Source organism: Bombus terrestris, chromosome 5, assembly GCF_910591885.1.
Source record: "Bombus terrestris chromosome 5, iyBomTerr1.2, whole genome shotgun sequence".
Classification (NCBI taxonomy): Eukaryota; Metazoa; Arthropoda; class Insecta; order Hymenoptera; family Apidae; genus Bombus; species Bombus terrestris.
This window is the reverse complement of record NC_063273.1, coordinates 11,507,874-11,519,795: the sequence shown is the minus strand read 5'-3', so window position 1 is coordinate 11,519,795 and position 11,922 is coordinate 11,507,874. Positions and strand designations below refer to the sequence as shown.

The 11,922-nt window shown below is 30.6% G+C and overlaps 1 protein-coding gene across 2 annotated transcripts; it reads left to right on the top strand.

The window, feature by feature from the left end:
* Window positions 1–766: 766 nt before the first annotated feature.
* LOC100649196 (protein FAM117B) lies at window positions 767–11,377 on the top strand. Of its 2 annotated transcripts, XM_003402962.4 has the most exons (9): window positions 767–1,982; window positions 2,986–3,146; window positions 3,294–3,391; window positions 3,549–3,688; window positions 3,770–3,936; window positions 4,028–4,157; window positions 4,505–4,585; window positions 5,564–5,699; window positions 5,952–11,377. In XM_003402962.4, exons 1-9 carry the CDS (start codon window positions 1,742–1,744, stop codon window positions 6,130–6,132), a joined length of 1,335 nt encoding a protein of 444 aa, XP_003403010.1. In that variant the 5' UTR covers window positions 767–1,741; the 3' UTR covers window positions 6,133–11,377. The 2 variants fall into 2 exon arrangements, with proteins under 2 accessions (XP_003403010.1, XP_003403009.1); XM_003402961.4 differs by lacking the exon at window positions 4,505–4,585.
* Window positions 11,378–11,922: the final 545 nt, after the last annotated feature.

The window sequence follows — 11,922 nt, the reverse complement described above, 5'->3', positions numbered from 1 at the left end:
GATCATAGATTCAATATGCTTATACATATATTTAGATCATAATTTTACTGTCTTTTTAAGTTAAATATCAAAATAATAATTTTATAGTTCTTATTGTGTTTTAAGTGCAAGACATAAATAATATATACAAGTTAATGCCTGCACATACATATACACATTTGCTTTACCTTTATCTTCACATTTACAGATGCAACACATGAAAGAAGCCTTATGCCAGGTCAAAATATGTTTAGAATATTTACTTTTTATTTTCACATTTACTAATGTACTAAAAGTTTTGACTGATGTTTAAAAGTTTTGGAATCTTGGATATTATTTAATCTAGTCATATGTTATCAATAGTAACACTTAAAAAAACAATGTAATGAAACTGCATAGTTTAATGTATAATATATTGTAAATAAATATACGAGCTTAATTCATAAGAAATATAATTTTTTAAACCCAACTGTTAAAAATGAAGAACAATTTTAACGCACCAATATTCTCTATCTCACTAATTTTTATAAAAAGTTGTATAGAAGATACGGAATCATTCAACAGGAAAAGTATCTCGTTTGCCCTCGAAAATTTTGTACAAAAGACATAAAAGTAACGAAAGTAAATAAAGTAAAGAAATAGGATTTTTGTAGCCAGAGAGATCATAAAAATTTGGTATTATCAATAACATTGAAATCAAGCTCGCGCGTAAATATCGGTTCGATAGTAACGAATTGAAACGATTATATCTCGAGATTTCTCCCAGCGAGAGTATCGAATGAACGTAGCGTGCACGCGCCGTAGCTGAAAAACGTAAGCTTGGATACTACGCCTGTGCTAGTACGTGCTCCGTACACGAAAGTTATTCACACACGCTATTCATCGGCTTGTGCTCCTCCATTACGTACATAACGTGAAACGTAAAACGCTACATACTAGTCTGTACGTGTGTCGTGCAGGTGTATATAAGCAGAGTTGCGCACGTCGTACATGAACACCAAAACATCATTTTGATTCAAAGGTGATTTCTTGGTAAAATAAACGAATATAAAACGATTAGTGTCTATTTCTTGGTGGATTGGTAGGGTAATGGACGTTAGTTAAAAGAGAAGTGATTCGTGGATATCGAGAACAACCGGTAAATAAGATTTTGGACAAGAGATCAAAGCAATCGAGGAAAGGGCGAATTTGAGTGCCACTGCACAAGCGCGAATAAGACAGAGAGACTCAAAGAAGGTTAGAGTGAGATAGCGATAGGACGCTAGGTACGGTGCTACGGTGGTAGTGAATGGAACGCGGCCCCCACGGGTGAGCGTAGTACGACGCTCCACGGGCTAGCGTTGCACCAATGACCAGCCGGGACGGGCGATCACGTGACGTGCGTGCCGAGGCAGCAGCAGAACATTGCAAATGACAAGACGCGTAGGGCATTGTCGTCGCGCCGCCGCTACCACCGCTCCTGTCGTAGTTGCTAGTGAATTCGTCGCGCCATTGTCGTCGTTGCTGCTACTATCGTTGATGAGATCTCGCCCGCCACCGATTAGCCGAAGATTGTAAAACGATTCTGAAAATCTGTCTTCGGTACTGTCGGCACTACCGCTGCTGTCGCCGCGTGTGCGCGACAAAGTCGCGGGTGCTCGGAGGCCTCGTGCCCTGAACGGTGCCCGCGGCGCCCCATCCTTAGCAGAGCATATTCGAAATACAGTGTACCATCAGATACACCAGCATCGACGGCCTGAGTGCCAGCTGCCTATATGACAAAATGTCGGGATCACAGCGAATGCGAAAGTCCTCGCCATGCTCGACATCGAAGCAAGGCCCAATGCGCGCGACTCTACCCGTAAGCTCGCTGTTACGACAAGGCCGGCAAGGCAGCAGTCTCAGGAAGAGTAACAGCAACAGTCCCACTGTATCGCCAACAAACGCGAGTGCGTGGCGGGCCCGCATCTCGCCGGAGACTTCTTCCTCGGGACAACGAAGCCCCGGTTCCCTCTCTTACAAAGGTATTTACGCTCACTGCTCCACATCCTCACGTATTTACTATACACTGTTATCTCTCGCTACACTTTGTTGTGTCTGTCATTTTATGTTTTCCATACCCTCCCAACTATATATTCCCCCTTAATTAAACCAATACTTTTTATTTCTTGTTTCTTTTTATTTTAATGTTACAACACGGCCGATTATAAATGTTTATTGTGTCATTGTACCATGCATCAATTTTTCATCGATCGTCTATTTGCAAGTGTATCATTCTGTTTTTCTTGATTGCAACAATTTTTAATGTTATTTTTACGAGATTCGGTACAATTTGTTTGTGTCAGGTACGTGTCATACGTACAATCGGTTGTAAATATTGTAATTGTGACGAAGAAATTTATATTATCTTGATTTTGATATATGTTTCTTAAATCTGTAATCATTTTTGATGATAATCCTAAAATATGCAATGATTTTTAAACGTTTTCTAACTTACACATTCGTTAATTATAATTTAGCACGTTGAATTTTATATTGATTTACAGTTATAAAACAATGTAATATATTTGTAAATGTAAATTGTGCATTATGATTTTGATTGTGTCTAATAAGTAATGATATGTATCGATGGACTGAGCAATGATGAATGTTTTGTTATATATATATACAAATATGGTATATTAAGTTATATGTACAATACAGTCATTAACATGTGATAACAATTAAAAAGCAAATTAATCTCCTTTTTTTCTTTTTATCATAGATTTATAATTTTTCAAATTGATTGATTCGGTAACCGAATACATAGCTTTAGATCGGTTCCACAATAAACAGTTAAAAAACTCATTCCTCCTTTACCCTATTATTGCATTATTTAAATTTTGCTTTTATTTTTGTTTATTTTATCCAGTAACCGAATACACTGTTGATAGTCCGGTTCTGGTTTATGTTTACACAACAGTGATATACCTTTGATTTCATCCAACTGCAAAAGTTATGTTTATCTAACATCTTTTTTATAAACAGCAAAATCAAAAACATTAAGTGGAAGATGCAGCGAAAGTTTAAGTGGAAACCAAAATATTCGAAGGACAGCATCACTAGATACAATCTATTTGAAAGGACAATGGCCTCGTGATTCGTATTACATTCACTCTAGTCTTCTATTGGTTGATAAATCTACACAGGTAAATTTTATTGTATTTTAAATATGTGTATTTGTATGTTTGATTGTTCTAGTTTTATAAATATTTTACTCTATTGTACAATGTAATAACATTCTGTGTGTTTCATGCCAGCATAATTTACAAACTAATAAAATTATGTTTTTATAGACAGAAGAATGGTCCAATGAACCAAGAAAATTACACACCCGTCATCCTACAGAACAAACTACTACAGATGAAAAACTAGAAAAGTATTTCAGGCATCGGTATGTATAGATCATTGAAATTATTCTATTTTTATCTTCTAAATAACAATGACAAATTTTACAATAATGATGAGTTTTAAATGTCATATTGTAATTTGCATACAACATACTACTATGACATTTACCTATGTGTTCTAACAAAAGATGTATAACATAGGTTGCAACGTTCAAGTAAAGAAGGTACCAGCAGTAGAGAACGAACAGCAGCATTTGGACTTATAATGCCAGGTGGACCACCACCAGCTTTTCCTGCAGATCACACAGTTTTACCCAGTATTGCTTCACAAACATCTATACGTAAGTTCATTGAAGAATAAATTTCCACATAACAAATCTCTTTGTTTCTAAAATTGATTGATATTTTATTATTGTATCTAGACAATCAATTTGGTTTGAGTACAAAGGCAAGTCCTATGAATATCCCTGTGAAACCAATGAGGCCTCCAATGCGTTCTTCTATTGAAGGATTAAATCAAGAAATTGAAGGATTGGTTCTCAAATCTGCAGCTAACCCTAGTGACCCTGATCATCCAGTGGAAGACAAAGCACGTGTTCATTTCTATTTATGATGATGTATAAACATAATTCCTTATGACAATATATAACTTATTTACAATAATTTAATTATTCTTATAGTATGCACGGTATCGTGAACAAATTACACCGGAAGGTCATCGTGCGCCATTAGCAGACCTACTAAGGGCTACTCGTAGTGTGAACACACAAACGCCAGCTACTGACCTTCCCTCCAGTTCTTATTCTTCAGGTAAGTTTATGTTTTGTTTTATATTATTTAATAGTGTTTAGATATATGAAGTAGTTGTCAATGTTTTTAGAAAATATATATGAACTTGATAAGTTTTATGTTGAAAATTATGGGAACCTAATCCAAACGTTAACTTTAACACCACCAGATTAATAATTATATGCAATGTTTGTTATTAGTATTCATAATACAAGTAGTATGTTTTCGTAATTTAAAAGATATAAAAAGAGTTATATGTTCTTGTTTTTTAAATGAGAGTATATACATATATGTATGTGTGAAGTATTTCTGGTTACTGGTAACACTATAAATAACAGACTAACTATGGTGTGTGCCTGTTGAGACAGGCCCTCCATCTAGGAATTCTGAGTCTCCGCTGATTCCTGGTCTTATGGATGCGTCCCGTCCGCCTAGCGATCTCTTACAAGGTTGGCGCATATTTGCGGAAACATTCTTTTTATTTCTCATGAAATTCCTTTTAATCAAATATGTTTGTTTTCTTCTTTTTTTTTTTTTTTTTTGAATGCCCTTGTTCAAATAGTTACTGACATTTTATACATCTATCTATAAATTTTTTACTATTTCGTAAATATGTATACATATACATATATATGTACACACAATATTTTAAGTCTGAAGTATATGCATGAGTTATATATATTTTATAGGATGCCAAAATCAGTTACCATTAATATTACACCTGGAATTATTTTCTGATTTTACACAATTAATTAATGTTTTGTACTGATCAAAAATTTGATGTGTTTTCATAGAATAATAATGCCAAATTAAATGTTCACAATACATTATGACATTATATGGTAAACGAATCTATCTTTAATAAAATGTATTTCTTATTATTGCATTGATGCTTGCATGTAGTATTTTGTTTTATATAGGATTATATATATATATTCTTTTTTAAATCAATATTTTTTTAACTGTTCTTATTTAAAAATAATTATTGAAGCACTATGATGTCATTTGAAGTATGTTATTGCATGATAATTGATCATATATGTAATTTTTAGATTTATTAAGTTATGTATTAATTTTGTAGCAATTATGTTTAATACATAATTGCCACATAGAGACTATTGTATCTTAAATCTTAACATTGTATATACACGAGTATCATATAAAATATCTATACAACTTTCGCAAATCTATCCAGATATGTTACTGTTAATAAAGTGAATTGAAGTTTAGTTTTAGTGTACAAAACTATTACACATTTATATTATTTTTTATTTTTTATATGAATGAATTTATAAATACAAGAATTATATAATTTAGTTATTAAGAGCATGGATTAAAGATATTTACTTTTCAATTGATATATACAATGTTGCTTGCTTACTATTTTTATATGGTTATTAATTCTGATGTTCTAATTTATCTTTAAGGTGGAAGTCGTGGCTCAACCCCCGAACAAGATAGAGAAGGGCGCCTTGGCACCTCTCCTCACATTAATAGGTTCCTTGCAAGAGAACCACCTGATGGCTGTGAGAAAGTCAATCTCAAATTTGTAGAGGATGCCAGGTAATTGTCATGCACGGTTTTTTTTTAAATTAGGATAATTTGTAGAAAATCTATTATGATAATAATTAATTTGTAACTCCTATCAGATTTTATGTCTTACATCAAATTAAATATGTATAATATTCGTATTGCCGCTAAAAATAACTTAAGTTCACTAAGGTTGAAGTTCAGTTAGTTAATATTAACATCCCTTCCTTATTTAAGAATATTAACATATTAGCATTATTGAAACAGTTATATTTGTATGTATAGGCGACCCATGATAGACTTGAGCAAACTAGACTATTGCCCAAAGCCGTGTGTAGCATTCCAGTTAAAACCTAGCTTGGGATCAGCGTTCCTGCCATTACAACAGCCAGCCAGTCCAACAATGGTTGCCAGTGCATCACCCTCTTCGCATACAACACCAACTACACCTCCTCCAAACCCATAGTCCTGCTCTTTACCTTACAGAATAATGTTCACAAACCCAATTGGTATATATATATTTTTTTTGAATGACCTCATGGGTAGAAAGTGGTTTACTTTGATATGAAAGCATATACCAACAAAGAAAAGTTACCGAAAAAGCAGCCTGTTTTCAGTGCGACCCAACGTTCGGGCATCGTGAATGTGTAATTAAAAAGTTATAATTGCATTGATACAAAATATTGAAAGCATCTGAGCTCCGTTAATGTTTCAAACCATAATAAATACGAGGAACAATAATTTGTGATAACTAAAAAAACGACATTTAGGAATGAACATTGTGTTCTACAGGGAGAAAGACTAATAAAAATTGTGTATTCTAAATTTAGTGCTAAAATGTGCTAAACAACTTTAGTTTTGTATACAGGGATAAATATTCAAATGTCAGAGTATTAAATTTGATTGTTGGAAAAAGCAAAATTATACAGATACAAAATGGGTACATGTGCCTGGATATGTACATCGGTACCCCTTTATAAATTTTTCATTAGATCTTTCACTGAAATTATTCGATTGCATACTGGAACGAAAAACTTGTTAAAATTTTGTATTGTTTTATATTATTACTTATATGCTGAAAATATTGAAATTATTATTATCTGAGGAGCTCGAAAATAATGTGTCCCTATGGTACATTATTTTTTAGAATTATATTCTCTTAGAATTATTCACGTACATTCTTTACTCCTTTTTTTTAAGGTCGCGTATGTAAGATAAAGGCGTAAATTAATTGTCATGATAGTTTATTTTGTATTACGTGTACAAATGTGCACTTTTGCATAGCTTCTTTTTATAGTAATGTCTCTTAGATGATAAGTTTTTATTTTGAAAGTAAAACAAGCACTTTGTTCAAGTATAGTGTTCAGTGTCATAAAGCAACTTATGGAAGTTAAGTTAATTGCAAGAGTATATTCTGTTGTTTAATAACTAAATTACCATAGGGCTGCAAAATTTTTGGTTTAATTTGTGTTATGTTAGTTTACTATCTGAATATGTACAACCAATACAGCATGCAATGACAGGTTGACGGATGTATGATAGAATGAACCTAATGATATAAGGTGGAAATATAATGAGTAAAAATATGGCGAATGGTAAAATTAAACATTGATTAAAGTAACAAATAACGACATGTGCTTTAGCCAGTGTGGTATCAGATGTGCATACACCTGGCTCCCTAACTTGGCACAGTATGGGTGTGCGTGTAGGGTTTTGTATAAACGTGGATCATAGTAAAGAAATTTATAATCTGCGTTCTATACAAATAACAGTATGCATGTGTTGTAATATCAGAATCCTGATTAAGCCATCCACGAATAACGCTAAGGCTTATGGTATTATCGAAGTACGTATTGTATGAATATTATAAGTATTTGGAGTACTCTGAAATTTAATTATTTAAATTTGTAGTAGTATTTGTGTGTGTGTGTATACTTTAAATATATTTTTAATAATTAGCAGTTATTCGTTTCTCTATTAAATGTTTTTACAATAAGAATAATCAAAGGGATATCAAATATTGTTAAAAATATCTTTGTATAACAAACTATTCACTCTATATAAAGAAAAAATTTTGTAAGAGTTATTCGTGTGATGGCTTAACTTATTATTTAGTATATGCAGACATAGCCACTCAAGAAGTTCAATTTATTTTTTGCTTTCTAATACAGAACGTTTTGCAAACGATTTTATAGTTATGGTCTGAAGAATAAGGATCTTAATAAAATGTAAGATCAAGAGCAGGGAAGAACAGTTTTTTAAATACAATAGTAATATACTTTCTAATATTATATTGTATCTAGCTACAACAGTGAAAAATGTTAACACATAAAGTACCTGGCACACTGGTCTATGCTCTCTTTTATCCAGCTCACTAGAAAGTTCATGCCTTAGAATGCGTGGCAAAGTGTGCTAAATAGACAGGAAGGTTAATGAGAGAGTCAGGATATATACAAGATGCACTGGCTAGTTAACAAGTATACAATACAAAACTAATCTGCTATCTACTAGCTTAAGAAGATTTTCTTTTATTTATTTTCGCTATGGACCTAAATGACATCTATCCCATTGCTGTAAGAATACATGAATGTGAACGTTAAGTTTGCAGGCGCTCTAAAGAAAAGAGACAAAATTTATCAACCGCGTATTTCATCTGTTGGTATTTTCACTTAAACGGAGGAGAAGAAAAAATGTTTTAATATAAACACATTGTATTAATCATAGTGAATAAAAAGTTTCATACTTTTACTAATAAGCAGAAAAAGAAATTACTTTAGAGAGAAGCTAGCCTTATTATTTTTGACTACACTCATGAGGCTCCACTTTTTAACCTTCATGTACTTGCATAATGTGTTATCATTATTGTTAGCTTTTGTTGTCAATTTCATAAACAAAAGAATGTGTGTAAAGACTGCTAAACTAAAGATTACTTGTTATTTGGATATACCTAAATTTAAAGTTAAATAAAATTAGGCTCAAATTTCTCCGGTTACCTATGAAACAATATAGGTACTCTTTAATTCGTTAACTAAACGATCCTTATGTGACTACTGTTCGGTACATTCTCTTTACATATCTAAATCTGAGCAGGCTTCAGAATGGCAAAATGATTATGTCAATTACGAATTTATTTATCCCTAGGACTGCCCAGGACGTATCGTTGTAGTATTTCGTACAATAAAAAAGAACACAGAGATTGTTAAACATGATTGTAATTTGTAAGATGCTCAGAATTGTGTAAATTTTTTAACGCGTAAAACTTGTAAAAAGATATGTACTTCGAGAATTTTATATATTTGGTAAAGTTAAATGCAGCTTTTATTCATTGTTTTTTAAATAAATACGTAGAATATTATTTATCGTTTTTTATTGAAAGCAGAGAAATATGAAACCTTCTTTATGTAATGTTTTCTTGTAAGAGTATATTTTCGTACGTACAACTTTATAAATGTTTACGAGATTATTTAGAAAATTGTTATAAATTTTATATTTTAAAAAATTAAATTATTTTACTTTTTAAAATGTATAATTTTTTTTTTATAAAGATTCGTTATAAATATAGCTTCTTCTTTAATCTCAGTTACACAATGTTTCTTAGCGAATGGAGTTATAAAATAATGTTATATATTGTGTAAAGAGTATCTTACAGTACAAGGCTATAAACATCTTATTAGTAGTTCACAACGGTACATCGAAAATTAATAATTTATACATAAGGATCTATCCACCTTCTAGTCTGTCCTAGGGCTAAATCAAAATTAGTCAGCGAAGAGAGCTAGTGAATGTAAATAATAATTTAAAGCCGTTTACGATGAAATCTTTGTACGGAACGTAGTGACTAAGGCCAACGAATTCTATACTTTTCGTGCGTCTCGCGAAAGTTCGTTGAACGAAAAAAACTTGTGGAACAATGCGAACTTTAAAAAAATATGTGTATAAAAGAAATTACCATAATACGAGCTGTCCATAGTCAACAGAGATTAGACTCCTTTTCCGAACGGCACAATGCAATTGTCAAAATCATAGTAAATATTAATTTTATATATATATATTTTTTTTAATTTTACATTTTTTTATTATATTTCGAAAATTTCGAATTTATTAATTTTATTTAAAATTTTATGCGTTTCAACATCTTGTTTTCTATTAACAACACATACAACACACATATTTTACATTTTATTATCATTTTGTTCTTTATTTGCTTGAAATGTCATTTATCTCGGCAATATATTCTCTAATTTAAACAATAGATAGTCACACGCATCTCTATGAATCGTAAATTTAATGAGTACTGTTAATCATTTTTCAAATAAGTACCGCGTATCAGTATTGTAAAGTATGTTAATTTCTCGTGATCGAGATTTATTTTTTCTTTAATCTTGATAAACCTTCATGAAACGTTATATGTATAAATAAACTTATATTTTCTACGGAATAAAATACTCTTTAAGAGATAAGTTATTATACACTGTATTTTTCGTGCAGTATCAAATTTCAAAATATAAAAGCAAATTAAAGTATAAGATTTAGTACATAAAAAAATATATATTACCTTATTTTTGAGTATTTTATCATAATAATGCATTATTTATATTTGATATTGAAAGTTTTAATGTTATAATATGTTTACGAATACTTTAATTGCTTTCAACAGTAATCTTTGTTTTTCCTTTCTTTTTTTTATATTTCTGTTAAAGAATTGTATTTGTCCATTAAATTTAAGTATTGAATTTATATTCTTATCGAAACTTTAAGAACTTATTTAACGAATATATTCGATTATTTTTTTTCTCCCTATTGCAAGTCAGAATATTATTATATTATATGATATCGACTTGAAATGAATGTGTCTGATTTGTAATCGATTTTATAAGTAATGTAATCATGTACCATTATGTTACGAAACTTACTATGATTATGATGCTATGATTGCGATGCGCTATAAATATAGATTCCATAGATTCGTTTGAAGTGTATGTAATTGCAATTAATACATTGACTGCCATGCAACAATGTCTCTTCGATACATTTCGTATCGAATTAAATGTAAGCGGCTTCGATCTTTAAAGCAGCAAATGTCGATTTATCGGGATTTGTCATTTATATTGTTGCTTGCTCAAGCTACAATATAAAACTCTTGTCGCAACATCATCGAATGTATTATAATATATAACAATAATATAGAGGTGTATCGTTGGTTCCTTTGTAACGAAAAAATACATTATGGTTCCACAATCGGCAGTCAAGGTATTAATGATGATTATATTAATGACTCGATAAACTTTGCTATTACAAGAAACTTTTATATCTCAATATGGAAAGGTAAAAAATAATTCACTGTCTGTGTCGCTCAGTATAAATACTAATTCACATTACGATTCAAATTTCATTGTTATAACGTATATTTATTATTTGATAAGAGTCACGTTCGAGGGACAAAAATTTACGCCTGAATAGGTTCTTCGATGATTGGTTCGTTGTAAAAATTCTCTTATCTTACCTCTCCATAGTGAGACTCCTATGCAACTTGTTAAACCTGTGAATCTTATATGCGATTAGTTGTATTATTTACCAGCATAATACTGTATGTACTTGTTCCAATAACAATATGCACTTTTATTTTTATCATAAAGTATAAATGGAAAAAGTGTACCTTTTTATATTACTGTTAAGGCGCCTTACATGAATAAAATTTTTAGAAAACGAGATTAAACACCCTATTATATAATTTAATTATAAGAACAACGTATAATGATTTATTTTTCGTATTCTGTGCATTGTCCTAGTTCTTTGATCTAAATTTGTTAATTCATTAAATAATATCTTTTATATACATTTTAATGATCATATTTCTTTTTATCATATAACATGTTTCAAATAATATTTTTTAATACGTTTATTAATTTTTAGTTTTTTAAATTTTATTTATTCTAAAATATAAGATATATAACAAATTTTGTATAATATATAAGAAATATATTTTTTTATCTGATTCAAAGATTAAAAATAGGATTAGAATTTCTCTTGAAATATGAATTAGAGTTTCAAACAATATTGCACATAAATTTGTGTAAAAAAATAATACATACTTTTGTGTAGAAAAAGAATTAACTTTTAATTAATTTTACTACATATTACTTTTATACATACATCGTCTATAAACAGCATATGTATGAATGTATATTAATTATAATTGTATACATACAGACATATGCTCGTATCTTCAATTGTCAACAATATATATATATATATA

What these genes read in the sequence shown, in the direction of transcription:
- LOC100649196 (XM_003402962.4), top strand. Translation starts at nt 1,742, where the DNA reads ATGTCGGGATCACAGCGAATGCGAAAGTCCTCGCCATGCTCGACATCG. An exon ending in GAAAAGTATTTCAGGCATCG is followed by an intron (nt 3,392 to 3,548) that starts GTATGTATAGAT and finishes TGTATAACATAG; the next exon opens with GTTGCAACGTTCAAGTAAAG. An exon ending in GCCTAGCGATCTCTTACAAG is followed by an intron (nt 4,586 to 5,563) that starts GTTGGCGCATAT and finishes TTTATCTTTAAG; the next exon opens with GTGGAAGTCGTGGCTCAACC.